General features: G+C 42.4%; 1 protein-coding gene across 3 annotated transcripts in view; it reads right to left on the bottom strand.

Moving 5' to 3' along the window:
• EDAR (ectodysplasin A receptor) overlaps positions 1 to 16,131 on the bottom strand; it is a 77,205-nt gene that overhangs the window by 2,852 nt on the left and 58,222 nt on the right. For 2 of the 3 annotated variants that reach the window (XM_083610819.1, XM_083610818.1), the window contains exons 2-10: positions 15,326 to 15,394; positions 14,599 to 14,721; positions 12,288 to 12,469; positions 9,993 to 10,078; positions 6,514 to 6,600; positions 3,973 to 4,101; positions 3,798 to 3,872; positions 3,396 to 3,468; positions 1,897 to 2,056 (exon numbers count right to left, since the gene is read on the bottom strand). In XM_083610819.1, the coding sequence (XP_083466945.1) occupies positions 1,897 to 2,056; positions 3,396 to 3,468; positions 3,798 to 3,872; positions 3,973 to 4,101; positions 6,514 to 6,600; positions 9,993 to 10,078; positions 12,288 to 12,469; positions 14,599 to 14,721; positions 15,326 to 15,376 (966 nt within the window). In that variant the 5' untranslated portion in view covers positions 15,377 to 15,394. Of the gene's footprint in view, positions 1 to 1,896; positions 2,057 to 3,395; positions 3,469 to 3,797; positions 3,873 to 3,972; positions 4,102 to 6,513; positions 6,601 to 9,992; positions 10,079 to 12,287; positions 12,470 to 14,598; positions 14,722 to 15,325; positions 15,395 to 15,632; positions 15,743 to 16,131 lie in introns of those variants that run through there. The other variant, XM_083610820.1, reaches the window with a different exon arrangement.

Raw genomic sequence — 16,131 nt, 5'->3', positions numbered from 1 at the left:
GATCCCCATCACGCACCCTCTGCCCCCCGCCCGGCTCTTGCCTATCAGGGACGGGAGCTGTGGAGCAGAGCTTGAAGAGCACCCTCCAGCACCTGCCCAGCATCGTTGACAGCGAGTGCTGGATGAGTGCACTCCACCTCTGGTTGGTGCGCATGCGGAGCATACCTGCTCCAGGTACTGGCAAATGGTAGTACACCCCTGGCTTGTAGGCTCAATCTCACAACTATTGCCACACACCCCATGTTGCATTCATTAGTGAGGCTTGTAACATCTACATACTTCTAAGAAGAGGGCAGGGGCCATTGAAAACGAAATAATAAAGTATACAAAGTTTGAGTCTCGATCCTGTCTTGGTGTGTCCTGCTTTGACAGGAACCAACTACAGAAACATCTTCATTTCGTCTTCAAGTATATTTGTGAAGTTTCCACAGGAAAGCTAGTTCTGTGAAATTAATGGCCGGACTAGAGGCTTTCATGCTGTATACGCTGCTGAGGTGACAGAAGAGTTAAAAGTCTTAACAGATACGGAGTGTGTTCGTGTCCACTATCCCTTTAAGGAGAGCTTGCATTACTCTCACACCAGATCATCCTCTGCCTTGGATCAATTGGACATTTCTGCTTACATGTTCCAGCGTTTAATTGCTCTTTGAACAGACACTGTCCAGAGTTTGCAGGAAGAATACATAAAATATCACGGTTGCATATCATGGCCTGAGACCATGTGATTCGTAGGGTACAAACATCTGTGATGAATCAAGCAGTTCTACCTACACCTCCTGAAAGAGGGTTATATAATCTGAGAGTTAGTGGCTGTGTGAAGAGCCTGCTTTGCCATGAAACTTGTTAGGAGAACTGGGAGCAAAAACTGGTTTCATAAATGCTTTTTGGCAAACTGTTTTAGACAGTACTGCTATATCAGCAACACAGCCAGCTGCAGTTTCTTTCATAAAGGTCCCACAACAGCCCTCCACGGATCGCAACATCTCGAAAGCACATCAAAGTGCAAGTAGATAAATAGGTACCGCTCTGGCGGAAAGGTAAATGGCGTTTCCGTGCGTTGCTCTGGTTCGCCAGAAGCGGCTTAGTCATGCTGGCCACATGACCTGGAAGCTGTAAGCCGGCTCCTTCGGCCAATAAAGCAAGATGAGCACCGCAACCCCAGAGTCATCCACGACTGGACCTAATGGTCAGGGGTCCCTTTATCTTTACCTTAGTGCTACCCTTTTACCTGAGCCACGTGGCTGTAACCCAGGCATAGGCAAACTCCAGCCCTCCAGATGTTTGGGACTACAATTCCCATCATCCCTGACCACTGGTCCTGTTAGCTAGGGGTGATGGGAATTGTAGTCCCAAACTTCTGGAGTTTGCCTATGCTTGCACCATTCCAGGACATGGAGACAATGTGGAAGGGACAGTAGCTCACTGGCAGAACACCTGTTTTTTATGCAGAAGATCTCAGGTTCAAATACCTGGCATCTCCAGGTAAGGCCGGGAGAGAACCATGGATGAAATCCTGGACAACCAATCCATGTAGAGATGACTGAGCTAGACAGACTAGACAGATGCAGGGGTTGCCTTTCAATAGCTACCTAAAATATGAATGAACGTATTCATATTTCATATGAATGAAATATGTGAGCTCAGTCAGAACCTAAGTTTGCTATTTCATTTTCAATCCCAATAACTCTGTAAGATTAAAAACTGGATACAGTCTTTCTCCACCATTTAATGGAGGCTCTCGCTGAGGCCAGGCCACAGAACCTAAGCCGCACAGTTAACGATATTTTATTCTTTCTAACAGTGCCTGATAGAAGAGCAGCTGGCTAGCTGCTCAAGCAGACAGGGGAAAGTAGCACTTGACCCAATGCCCTTTTTAAAACTCCAGGTGAGACTTACGCCAGTGGATTTGTTGTTTGTGGAAGATTTATCTCTGGCCAAATGGACGAGAGACAACAAGCACAGTTCCGGCGTCCCTTGCTTGTCAATCGCAGCTTCTTCGTCGCTGTCCATGCTACGACTTAAAAGCCTCTCATTCTCTGAAGAAGCATCATTTTCACTGGACGGGGGGGAGGAAAAACAGAAGGGTTGCTTTTCTAAACGATAACAGAAGTGAGTCCAGCATCTTTTAAATATATATGCATGGTCTTTACTGAATAGGCTCAGCCTAGTGTTTGCAAAGTGTTGCAATGTGATTTCATGAGGCAACAGGGCTTCTTGGGGGGGGGGGGCTTCTTATACCCTCCATTGCATCCTAATCTGGAAATGAAAGACCATAAGATCTTTTAGTTTGCCTACTCTATGCTTTTCTAATTCCAGAGGCTTTTAGAGTCACATGCCCCAAACCAGCCGTCTATTCCAAGTGACAGTCCCAGATTTACAGAAGTCACCCCAGTTTCTGATTTGACCCCTGAATGTCCCGCTTTTCCTTAGGACGTCCCTATTTGCAATGGTGAAATTTTTGAGGGTATGGAACAGGATATGCCCAGGGCTTTTTTTAGCTGGAGCTCACTAGAACTCAGTTCCAGCACCTCTCACATGGGCAGCCATTCAGAGAGAACTAGGGAGGTGTTTTCCTTTTTTTTAAAAGAAAAATAGCACCAGACGTCCCAATTTTCATCAGAGAAATGCTGGAGGGGATGCATGGATTGAGGCCTCACATTAAAATTACTGGCGACTGAGCCTGCTGCAAAAGATTCTTGTATCCCCCTGAACACCAGGGCTTTAGCTCTTTGTATTTTTAATTTCAAATCAACCGAGGGAAGTTCAATCCTTTCCTTAAAAAAAAAAAAACCGGTAATACTAAAGTGCTTCTCCTGCAACATTTTCCTGTGACAAATTCCATATCCCCCCACTCCACCACCCACTTAATGTAAATAAACTTTCCTCCAGATCTCTGCTGGCAAGACTGTAGGAACCTCAAGCCTGGGTCTAAATATGCCCCTCCTTGTCTCTTTTCCCCAGGTTTTAGGACCCTCCATGGATCCTAAAAGAGATTCATATGCGCGTCTGTGTGCACACTCATCTATCTAGAGATCTAGGTCACATTCACCATATATTTTAAGCACAAAGCTTCCTGCAAAGAACCCTGGGCACTGTGTTTTATTAAGGGTGCTTGGAATTGTAGCTCCGTGTGTGGTAAACGACACAGTTTTCAGGTTTCTTTGAAGGAAGCTGCCCCCACTGTTAATGATATAAATGTGCTTTAAATATGTGGTGTGGATGTGATCGTAGATACAGTGGTACCTCAGTTTACGAACTTAATCTGTTCCGTATATACACCTCTGACTTTAGTGTGGCTGGAATGTGGCCTACTGTAGAGAGTTCAGTGTCAAGTGCTGTCGACTATAATCCTGCTCCTTTCCTGCTATCAGCATGCTTGTTTTTCTGTCACATACCTCTTGACAACCTTCGCTGGAGTTGCAGTTAATTTTCCAAACTCGTCTTTCTCTGAGAAAATCACCACATTTTCTGCAAATTAAAAAAGAGGAGGGAAAGGGTTTGAAACGGTCAACGGATCACACTTGTGAACGAAATTTCCTCGCTGGCACCTGTGTATGGGTGTTTCGGAACAAATCACCGAATTGTGGTGCTGAGTCTTAAATTAGTCAGGGAAGGGATTGCAGGCAGAAGGATGTTTTCAAGGTTACATATAGGCCTTCCCAATTATTCTTCTACTAAATGGAATTTGAGTCTGAGCAGTTTAAAGTTTAAATTAACACGGGGCATCGCCTCAGGGCAAATTAAGCCGTGTGGGATCTGATGTGTGTAAAAAGCAGAAATTAAAAAACTGTTCAAACCTTGTACTTCTTTTTTCTCTCCCTGCATATTGGCCTGGGCTTCTACAGTCTTCACGGAATGGCTGGTGCAGCAAGCTGGAATTTAAAATCACGCCTCTTGTTAAAACCCATTCTTGGCAGATGCCTATGCACAGAATCTCAGAAGTCAGAATTCTCTTTACTGACGGGCAGTTACCTTGAGCCGAAGTTTTCGTTTTCACAATGTAAAACATGATGATCAGGACAATAGCGATTGCCATTATGAAAATAGTTGACATGGCAATGATAAGAGCAGTTGCAAGGTGTCCTTGACTGGAAAGGTCTCCTGAAAACACAGAGACAGATTATTAGAGCTGAAGCTTCAACCCCATTAAAGGCATTTAAAAGTATTAAGCATATGAGCTTGTCTCTAGTCACCAATTATGAATTGCATTTGTACAGGATAACACAAATATTTCTAAAATATTTCAGAAACAGGAAGCACACTTCCTTTACTTTTCATATTTGCCACCTCGATAATCCGGGGGGGGGGGGGCACTTTTACTATTATTAAGGCTGAGGTCCCGTATCTACTTAAGCTGGCAGTAAGTCTCATTGAACTCCATGGAACTTACTTTTGAGTAGGGCGTGCACAGGACTGTATTGTAAGGCTACAATGTCAGGCACATTTACATGCAAATAAGCTCCACTGGACTCGGAAGAACACTAATCTTGTATTTTCATTTACTTAGCTTGCAGGTTTTTTTACTTGCAGTAGAATGCCAGATGTAGTCTTTGTAATTCAGAGTCAGTATCGCATGTGTGTCTGTGCTTCCAAGTGGCCAGTATTTTGCAGGATGGATTCAAGTCCATCTGGCAAATGTGGGTTTGCACAGCTAAAATGGATTTAAGCTCTCTGTTGCCCTAGCACAACATATCCATGTAAACAACAATGGATCTTTTGCAGTTCAGAAAGTGATGGTGAAAAGTGTGGGGTTAATGGAATGATTAATAGGATAATGTGCAAACGCCCTGGAATGAAACCAAGAGGAATGGTCATTGTCATATAACCTCCCTGTAAACAAAGTAGAACGAATGCTCGATAAAGTCTGAATATCATCTAACTGCCGTTTCAGCTTTGTGCAAGGAAATCAGGATAAATGCTCCATAAATAGGTTGCCTTGCCCTCAAACTCAAACTTTCCTGCCCGCCCCCCCGGCACAGAGCACCTTTCTCAGATCACACTCCTGCAGGTGAAATTGTCATTTAACTGTTAGCAAGCTTGCACTACTAGATTCCCCTTCCCTAAATTGTTTGTGAGTGTATCAAAATGTTACGTTAATTACTGAATATGAAAATTTTCAAACAAGCAATTCACTTTTCATATGTGCCAATGCAGGCCTTTTCATAGTGGTAGTGTGGTGTGTTGGGTTTTTTTAAAAAAAACAAAACAAAACAAAACCACCACTAATGAGTAATTGCAAGTAAAGTCCATTTGCAGCCAGCAAAGTATTCCAGTTAGAACACTCCAGAAAAGGTAAGACTCACACCTTCAATAGAAACAGATTTGCTGCAAAATTCTCTTCCCCGGTTACTTTGAAATGAATAAACAAAGTACTTCTTTAGCTTTTGTGAACAACCCATTTATTTGAAAGCTACTCTCTTACAGCGAAATCATCTGGTTTTGTTTCATTATTCTGCAGTTTACTTGCTTGTTTGAAATAACGCTCTGGATACACATTTCTGGGCTAAGGTGAAACACTGCAGTCCATTGCCAGTATTCATTAGTGTCTTAAATCGTTCTGTTTGTGGAGCTGGATTTGCTGAATGGATGTGTTCCCAATTCAAGAGTAATTGGCCCTGCTTAGCAATTGCGTTTAAAGTTGGCTAAAGTGCCTCTTGCTTTGCAGCGAACAAAGTTATTATCACTGTGAGTACCTTACACACATTGTCAAATCTTTGGATCGGGATCAGTAGATGACTATCCCTCCCTCCCAACCAATTTTCTGGTGACCTGATTTCCTTTGTGCCCCATAATGACACATCTGACTGTATTAGCACCAAAAGAGATTGCTCACATCATCACATGACTGAAATGAACTAAATCCCCACAATCCAAATAAACCTCATTTGATGAGATAAAGGAGCTAAATCAGGGCTCAGCAAACTTTTTAAGCAGGGGGCCGGTCCACTGTCCCTCAGACCTTGTGGGGGGCCAGACTATATTTTTTTGGGGGGGAATGAATTCCTATGCCCCACAAATAACCCAGAGATGCATTTTAAATAAAAGGGCACATTCTACTCATGTAAAAACACGCTGATTCCCAGACCATCCGTGGGCCGGATTGAGGAGGCAGTTGGGCCGAATCCGGTCCCCAGGCCTTAGTTTGCCTACTCCTGAGCTAAATTAACTTTTCATCTAATAAATAAATACACCTCATTTGCAAAGTTCATCTCTGCTGAAGCATGTTGATTGCTGAAGAAATATTTTTAATGATACTTCATCTATGAGAAAAACCGTGAAATGAAATTAAAACACATACTTTAAGCCTGACAGGCCCATAGGCTGAGTAAAAAGAAAAAAGAAAAGTTTAAATAGAAACAGCTCAGACTTCTGAGACGGCACATCAACAACACATCTCTGTAGGGAAGAAGGCACCTTGCTCCCCCGGCTGCTCAGTCTTCCAGCCTCCCAGGATTACATACCAAAAGCCAACTCAAGAAAATGCTAGAAGGGGAACTGGGCTGCTTTTCTTACCTTTGTGCACATGCTGGAAAGGAGAATGGGTACTTGTTCCAGAAGTAATTGGGAAACTGGCTGACACACCAGAGGTAACGCCTGCACCTATCATAATAAAAAAAACAAATTTGCCATAAATTTTCCTGGTGACGCTTGTAAAATCTCGGCCATGAATTGATGCATTTGTGAACTGACAGCACAGTTACTTAACTTGCATGAATTTCCCGTCCATTTAAAAGCCAATGCTTACAATTCAAATGTCAAACACCTAAATGTGGATTTATGGTGCCGAGCTGTGAAAAACGCATTTGGCACACGTTTGTTTCTGAACCTAGGGATGTGCCAGCTGAACACCAATGCAAGAGGCACAGCAGTCCTAAACTTGGTCCGTCCCCCCCTTTGTTTTTGTAGTAGCAGCTCCCGTTGAAATGAATGGTTTCAATTGGACTTTCAGGTTTGCAGCCTTAGACTTATTATATATTTTCAGCCTGCTTTTAAGATTGTTTAAAAGGCATTGATTTTTATTATCAGCATTTAAGGCACTGAATCTCTAGCAAAGACAACATTGGGCATACGAGATGGGAGAATTTATTTGGCTAAATTCATGCCCCAATGAAAAAATGACTGATGTTGTTCTGCAGTTCTAGGAAGTTGAGAATTTTCTTGGCCCAGCTCCATCAGACAAATGTGACAGGAAATTAAGTTCTCTTGTAGCCCGTGAAAAACGTCTCGCAGCTTATGAAGTAAAGAAATGTGCATGCTCTAAATAAAGATGCGTTTTTCAAAATAAACGAAGAACTATTACACAATATAAAATGCTCTAATGGCAAAGACAAATACGAGCTAGAAACGTGGCCAAAAAAAGCATATAGCTCAGCAATTTCAAATGAGTTTTTCCTATAACAGAGCAAAGTACCTTACAAGCGTGGCTAGTTCTTAAATGTCGTATGTGCCTTTTGTAAGAGACATTTTCATTTGAAACCAAAATAGTTATTTTTATGCAGTGTTGAAATAATAAGGTATGCAATATATATCTCCTGACTTTGAACCAGGTGGACATAAGCCTGATAGTTCTGGACATTTGAAGATGGTGAATTAGGGCGGTCAGATGAACTGGAGGCTTGGTTAGGAAAGCTCTTGTGTGCTTTCTTCCCATTTTGTCTGCCTTTCATCAGTTAGGATTTACAGTGGTACCTTGGGTTACAAACACTTCGGGTTACACACCCCGCTAACCTGGAAGTAGTACCTCAGGTTAAGAACTTTACCTCGGAATGAGAACAGAAATCACGCGGTGGCAGCGGGAGGCCCCATTAGCTAAAGTGGTACCTCCGGTTAAGAACGGACCTCCAGAATGAATTGAGTTCGTAACCAGAGGTACCACTGTATACTCAAGGGAGGATTTCAGGATGCTATGTTGCAGAATACACCCACAAAGACCTGCCAGTCTGGAGGGGTGTTTACAGTCTTTACAGAGCTTTAATTCTGGATTATTTGCAGGTATTGTTATGTAACAATGAGTATTCACTGAAGTGCTGAGGAATTTTCATGAAGATTTTGAAAAAAGAAAATTCACAAATTGCTGCAGAAATGTGGAGAACTGAATTAAAGATTTGAAAAATGAGAATCAAAGTTTACAGTTCTTTCTGCCCAAATCCTAAACTTTGCTGGGGTGAGCAGGCATGGCATAACGTGATTGGTGTGACTTTCTGGATTGCAGTTTAGGTATTGTTAAGAATTTGAATTTTTGTATTGTAACTGAAAACCTTAGTTCTGAATTTTTTTAAAAAAGCCAACTGAACATCCGTGTGACTCAGTAAACAAGCCTTTCAAGCTGCATGATCACATTTTCTAATGAAGCCTTCCCCCACCCCTCTTTTATTCTCGCCCTAAATAAAACAGAGAACCTTTTAAAACAAACTCCTTCTACAACATGCCGGCTTTCAGAGGAGTAAATAACAAGAAACAAACCCAAGTGCAAGCTCCCTTTCTCACCATTCTCAGCTATGAATGTTCAAGTCTCATTTACATCCCAGACCACTTAGCTAGGTTGGGCAGCCGTGACTCACACATTCTCTAAAAAGATTTATGCAGGGGAACTCAAGGACAAATCGCCACACATGGAAATTCCTGCATTTTGGCATCAAAATGCTGATGACTGAAATTCAAGGACACAAATGTGGGTTGTGTGCTTTTAACCACCTGTACGTAATACAACAGGAATGTTGTGAAGAAACCTACAAGCAGTGCGACAGCGGAAGGTCTGTCAGCCTTTCCATTAAACTCCATTGCTATTTGGGAAATCATAATTTGGCCTTTAAAAAGTTTTTTTGTTTTTTTCCCCAGTGTATCATGTTCTATTTACCACAGTCCCTTCCTTTAGATCCACATGCCAAAAAGTAAATAGGATTATTCTTTTAAAGGGCTTTAAAATGCTTTGTGCATTTTAGCTGCCACGCTAGAAGATAACCCCGTGTCGGCCTTTCATGTTGGGAAAGCGACAAACTGAAATATGTAGAATGGTTTGGATCCATTAAGGAGGTTCCTCTTCCTTAAGGATTGCCAGTGTGAATAGTGGTTAAAGTGTTGGATGAGGACCAACATTCAAATCCTTGCTCAGTCATAAAGCTCGCTGGGTGACCTTGGGCCAGTGACTGCCTCTCAACCTAGTCTACCTCACAGGGTTGTTGTTAGGATAAAACGGGGCATGGAAGAACCACGTTCACTATCTTGAGCTCCTTGGAGGAAAAGTGGGATACAATAAATTGAAAAAGCTATACGGATTGCCAATATTAAGCCTTGGGAAGCCTATTTTGTGAAGAAGGAGGAAGAAGGATGGACAGTTCTGTGGATGTGGTCTTGCTTATACAAGGCTCCATGGAAGCTGGTGTCAAGCTGGTGTTTGAGGTTGCATCAAAAGTGGTGCTTAGTAAAGCACTAGGATTTCTGCTTGCACCTTGGGAATTTACTTCCCGACAAGCCTCCCTAATTCTGGAGCAGATTTTGGGAAGGTTTGCACCAGGAGAAGGGAGGGAAGAAGGTGGAAATCCTTGTGCTGATGGGAAACTGCTAGTTGAATACCACCCTTGGTTTTGTGCATCTGCTTGTCTTGCTACTGGCGTCTTCTGCACTGCAGCTATTGGTTTTTCATTTTGCTACTACAAAAACCACCATGCGAAAACTCTAGGTCAGTCTTTCCCCATGGGACCTGCCAGATGTTGCTGTACTCCAACTCCCATCAGTCGCAGCCAGCATGGCCAACGGTCAAGGTTTATAGAAGTTGTAGTCTGGAAACATCTGGAGGGAACCAGATTCAGGAAGGTGTCCCTAAGTTATTCTGATTCATGTGCTCACCTCCATTCTGTGCTGCTGAAGTGTGCTCCATTTTAAGACAGGCTCAATTTGTCAACCCGCATATTGCTCAGGAAAACTTCAGGCGGCGTTTTGAGGTTTCCTAAGTCAGAATACAACTAAATAGAAATCAGAGTGGCAATACTTACACTCTTTTGTGTTGGGAGGTGCCAGGGAGCAAGAGTAGCAAACCATCCCATAGATATTCCGCGGCCTGTTTTCTAGCATGTAGTAACTGCAATGAAAGGACAAGGCAATGAAAGGACAAGGCAGAAAAAACACACACACCACACAGCAGAACTGGGTTGGCAGCCTTCAAATATTATTGAGAAGTAAATCACTTTCTTTGCAAGATGAAATCACTAACTTTAAATTTTTGTGTTACTCGTTTAATGGCATTATCCACTTTTTATCCTGCTTGACTAGAAACAGTCTCTCCTCCGCTGCCCTCATAAAGGCAATTAAATCAAGCATTCGAGTACATGACATGAGGTGGTATCACTGCCTAAATCAACAGACGTTTGTCCACTGCGTTTGCAATGCAGCTCAAGACATGTCTCTGAAATGAGACATCCTCTGTGCAAGGATAATTCCCACCCCCCCACCCCAAGAAGTGATGTTCCAGACAAGCACCAGCTGCCTTGATTTTGCTGGCATGCTGAGTATTCAGCTCCAGGCTAATCCTCCTGGGCAGGGAGATGGGGACTGAGAGAGAGAGAGCAACTTATGCAAAACCTACTAATCAACATCAGGTTTAGAAGACAAGCAGGGCGAGAACGTGAAGCTGTTCGTCGTGGCCTGTGTGCTTTCTGACATACAGGAATGCGCTTGCGTAAACCATGAGCAGAAACTTCTACAAGGCTCTAAAGACTCAGCTATACAGCTGTAAATAAAACGTTTTAAGTGTGTTGTAAGTGCAATATACAGTGTGGCACTAGATGGCGGCGGTGAGCCTTATAGAAAATTCGATGCTTATTTTCATATGTGTGTAGATTCCACCTTGATCAGAAGTTTCCCAAACTTAGGTCTCCAGCTGCTCTCTTGGACTACAACTCCCATCATCCCTAGCTAGCAGGATCAGTGGACCGGCATGATGGGAATTGTAGTCCAAAAACAGCTGGAGACCCTAGTTTGGAGAACCCTGCTTTAGATGTGAGGAAGCACTAGACCCGAACCTCTTGTACATTTGCAAATGGCAATATAAACGCATCCAAATTGTAATTAGTAATTCTTTGACTTAAAAAAAAGCAGGAGCACATGTTTTTAATTTGCGTTTCGGGATGTGCTGAAGTTTAGTCATGTAGCCACATGCAGAAGGCGCCCGGGTTCAATCCCTGCTGGCAACTCCAGCAGAGATTAAAAAAGACTCTTCCCTGAAACCCTGGAGAGCCACTGAAAGTCTATAGAGACAGTGCTGGGGTGGATGAACCAATGGTCTGGCTTCGTAGAAGGCAGCTCCCTATGTTCCATGTGACCCTGATGTCACTTTGAAAAGACAACACATCTGAACATGGAGGCATCTGAAGGCATGGATCTCCCAGCCTCCATGCCTCCAGGTGAGGTGAGAATGGACTCTGAGCACATTCAGCCAGACATGTGGTCAGGAATCCTATGCATCATGTTAGAAGTGGGAAACCTGTGGCCCTCCAGATGTTGTTGGATTTCAACACTCAACACCCCTGACCATTGTTTATACTAGCTAACAACTCCCAGCACCCTTAAAAAACTATAGCCCACAATATATATATATATATATATATATATATATATATATATATATATAGGGTGAGCCATGAATGTTAAAGTACTTTAAGTATAAAAATAATAAAAAGTGACTTTAAAATCAATATGGCTTCATTGAACCGAATACTTTATTAATAAAAAGTAGTGATTTGCTTTTACTGGGGAAAGAAAAATAAATTTAACTGATCTGGTGTGTTATTTAATGTCACTATAAAGATCTAGTGATGCAATCAACTTTTCCATATAAAATGATGAAGGATCATATTCTGACCATGTTGATTTTTCATTTTATCAGAGCGATACTTCAGCCTCCTTTAGGGTAACCAAGAAACACTGGTTTCATTTTGTTTGTTTTTAAAATTCCAATAATTTGGTGGTCTAAAGTTCACAGTTACACTGACATCCTTATATGGGCAAGCTTCCTCCCCTTCTAACATCAAAAAAAAATATTCTTCCTCCTAGTTTTTATTACAAGGCACTTGTTTTATATTTCATTTGCTCTAATAGCATCTGTTACTTTCCTTGATTTAAAACATGCTTTTTCAAGTGCTTGTATTATTTACATAGAGTTAATTATCGTGCGCTTAAATGGATGCAGAAAGTAGTATGGCCAGCAGCAGGAATGCAACAAATATGCTTATGTCACTCAGCATAACTGGAGTTTTTGTTAAGAGACCAAAGGCTCATAATTAAATCCTTACCCAGGGAGGCAAGGCCCACATTCTGCATCATTCTCTTGATCTCCGGGTGTCATAACTGTTGCCCGAAAGAATCCCTCGCAGTCCTTGTGCCTCCTACATATCTGGTACCCGCCTTTAGAAAACTTCTCCAACGGACAAGGAACGCAGCCGTAACCATCGTCTCTGGTGCCGTATCCACACGTCTGTGGGGGGGGGGGTTAACAGAGTCTCTGAATTGAAAAAGCCACTTTTTAAACCAACTTTCAAGAAAATAAAAGAGAACATTAACAGCCCAGTAACACACGGTTTCCTGCAGTGTCTGAGGCCAAAGTTGGTGGTCCTCTTGACTCCCTAGTAGCACTGTATATTAACAGAGCAGGAAAGCCCAGAGACCTTTCTGCTCTGCTGTTCTCCAAACTCAGTTGTGAATAAAAGGATTTTTGCAGCCACAGCGAGATGCTCTTTGCAGCAGCATGTGAAGCTGCTTTGAGTAAGCTTTGACACATCAGTGGTGCCCGGTGCCCATTTGGTAGGTCAGAAGGCAGATAGGCCAAAGATGAGTGGAGCCAGAGCCAAGGGCGGGCAGGACCAACGACAAACATCACCAACTCATTCTAGTTGAGCCTCTCTCCTCTTTCTCGACAAGTTCAACAAAGGCAATGTTGCAAGTAAAGAGGAGGAGGCTGACAACCAGGGCCATCTCCTGGGCTGCTTGGAAGAAAGAAGGCAGGCAGGTGGGGCTGACTGAGTAGACTGAGGGTGATGGGGCAGAGCAGGGGCAAGCAACTGGAAGACCAGTCTCCAACGTTTTCCCAGCCATCCCCAAGCATAGCCCCTGATTCTCTTGCAATGACCTCCCTCCCAATCCGTTCCATGGAGTCTTTATAGGTGTCCCATCACAGTCTGAAGCCAGGTGGTTTGGTGGGGATCTAGGTCTTTCTCTGACACAGTGCCAGGCAGTGGAACCCCCTCCCTGGGGAAGCGTCTCTATTCTTGCTTCTCCCCACAATCAGCAGAGCTGATTGCTTTTAACCATGATGTTCTAGATCTCATTGGTTTTCTTTTATTTTCTAAATAACGTTCTTCAGTTTTGCAACGTTTGCATGCAGGTTGTTTTTTTTGTTTTTGTTTTTGTAGATTTGCAAAACGAACAACAATTAAATTTAAAAATACGTTTACAGTGGTACCTCGGGTTAAGTACTTAATTCATTCCAGAGGTCCATTCTTAACCTGAAACTGTTCTTAACCTGAAGCACCACTTTAGCTAATGGGGCCTCCTGCTGCCGCCATGCCGCCAGAGCACGATTTCTGTTCTCATCCTGAAGCAAAGTTCTTAACCCGAGGTAATATTTCTGGGTTATCAGAGTCTGTAACCTGAAGTGTATGTAACCTGAAGTTTATGTAACCCGAGGTACCACTGTATTGCTTCTTGGTGTTTTCTCTAAAACAAAGCCATTTTATTTTCTTGTTTGAAATTTGTAGTTTAGCTGTTGTGAGCTGCCTTTTGGGGGTGGGTCTTTTCCTTTTCCTTTCCTTTTCCCCATAGGTGTCATAGAAGTGAACATGGCACAACACCCCAGCAACTTTCACTCACGGGTGCCTTAAGCCTTCTCTTTCTCCGTGTTGCACTAGCCACAGAGAGTCTCTGTCAAAGTCCTTGGGGGCTATGGCTCTCTCTACTGCTTCCTCTCATCACGAGCCAAGACCCTGATCAAAGGAGGTGGGGAGGATGAGATACATAAAGCACAGGACTCTGGCAGGACCTCTGTGGCTGGTTACACTGCAGGGAGGGTCTTAAAGAGCCCCTCAGCTGGGGCAGAAGAGGGCAGAGCCAATGTTGTGTAGCCCTTCTCCATTCGAAATATGGTCCCCATTAAAAAGCAAATGTTGACGAGGACAACAGAACACAGGCCAAATAAAATTTCTTGATTCAGTGTAATTATCTGAAAGTGCCTTGGAGAGAGATTGTTTCTGCCCTGCTAGCCTGTGCCAGACTGCTTTAACATTCCTCCTGGAAGCATGGTGGCTGTTTCCTTCACAACAGCCATGTGGTGACCATTTTCCTGACAGCGGGGGGAATTTAGAATAATGAGCATGGAGCATGAGAAATAACAGCACTTGCAGGAGCGTGTGGTGTGTTGGACTGCGACTATATTTAGCAGTATCGATCTCCTTTTGGTAGTATTGAAAAGGGAGGAAGGCTGAGCAGTTATTAAAAACAACAACACTGGACTTCCAGAGGTGTGTAAGGACCACTATGGATAATGCAGTGCAGTGCAGATGTTCCTACAGCCACCTCTAGGATAAGATTGCAAGTATGTGAAGAACTCACCATATAAGGTTCTTCCCCTGGCTCACATTGCGGACAATCGTGGCACATTCCGGTAGTCTGGTTGTAGTACTCATTTTCGCCGCAGTTGGAATATTCGGCATTAGCAGAATAAACAAGTGATGCCTGTCACCAAAGGATAAATACTTATTAATTCCATTGCCCAGTTTTCTAGTTGTCAATGCATCATATTTGCCTAAAAACAATACTATTAGAGGGTGAACCACTCTGACTTTTAATCTCTCTGCTATTGCTACTGCCATGTCTTGTCACTCTCTAGCGATGGACAACTCTGTCCGTTTTGGTTTCTTGTTTTTCCAGTCTTCATTTCTCCAATTTCCACATCACTTTGCAATATTTTTTTTTTAAAAAGCACACTGCATAAAATTGTGCATTTTTGTGTGCTTTTTGCTTAATGATCTTCATCTCTGGATGCAATTTTGACTAATGGTTGCATGTTTGCAGTTTTTCCTAATACAAGGTATTCTTGTTGCTGATACCCTTGAGATGCAACAGTTTTAAGAAAGTGGTTGGATTTCATATTATATTTCAAAATAATTTCTTGGGCAGAAATCCTGATGATGTCGATAAGGACTTCATCTGAAGCAACTGTGCAGATATTAAATAATGTTTGCTCAGGTTAACAAAAGTAAAATTATGCTTATTGTTAATTTTCTAGGGTTTATAACTGTAGCGACTTTTCTGAAACATATGTCCTTGAAATACCTACCATGATAAAAGGAAACATTTGACTCCATTTACATTCTCCCATGTGCAGCATATTATCCTGATAAATTACCTGAAAAAGAAACATCAGTTGTTAACTGCAAGAAAAACATTTAACGGTGCAATCCCTATTCATGTTTAGTCTGAAGTAAGTTCCACCCTCCAGTAGCTGTAGTTAGGACTGGAGCTTCAACTTTAGAAGTAAGTTCTACTGATTTCAATATAGCTTAGTCCCAAGTACGTTGACCTAATGTTGCAGTCCTAAACACAATTACCTGGGAATAAGTCCCACTGAACTCAATAGGACTTACTTCTGAGTAGGTCCTTCTTATTAGGCCCTGATAAACTCTGTTCTTCCTTTGTTCTAAAAGTAGGTTCAACTGGTTTAGTTCAGTAGACTTCTTAACCAATCACTGATTACCTGATGAGCAAGAAGAAAAAGTGAAGGGGAATCAACAAAATGTTGGTGTTTATACCAGCTAGACATGCATCAGATCAGATGGAGAAATGCTCTTCATAAAACTTATTTTGAAAGTCTCTCATTTTGTGGGTGGGAGTATGCGTGTGGAAGAATTTAGTGCATTAAATTTGGTTTAAAAGAATGGTTTCTGGAGGCATGAATTAATCAAGCCTATATCAATTTGTAAAAATGTTGTTTGCAAGGAGAAGGAAATGGATGAAGTGATAACTGCTGCTAATTAATTCTGTCTGTGCATATGAATCATTATCAGTACAGAGGATGGTTGCCTAATTTTCTGTGGCTCTCTACTAGCAAATATATATTAATTAAATGGTTTCTAAGGCTGTGTC

The sequence above is a fragment of the Podarcis filfolensis genome (assembly GCF_964270895.1).
Source record: "Podarcis filfolensis genome assembly, chromosome: 4".
Taxonomy (NCBI): Eukaryota; Metazoa; Chordata; class Lepidosauria; order Squamata; family Lacertidae; genus Podarcis; species Podarcis filfolensis.
The sequence above is the reverse complement of the archived record's forward strand: the minus strand, read 5'-3'. Positions and strand labels throughout refer to the sequence as shown.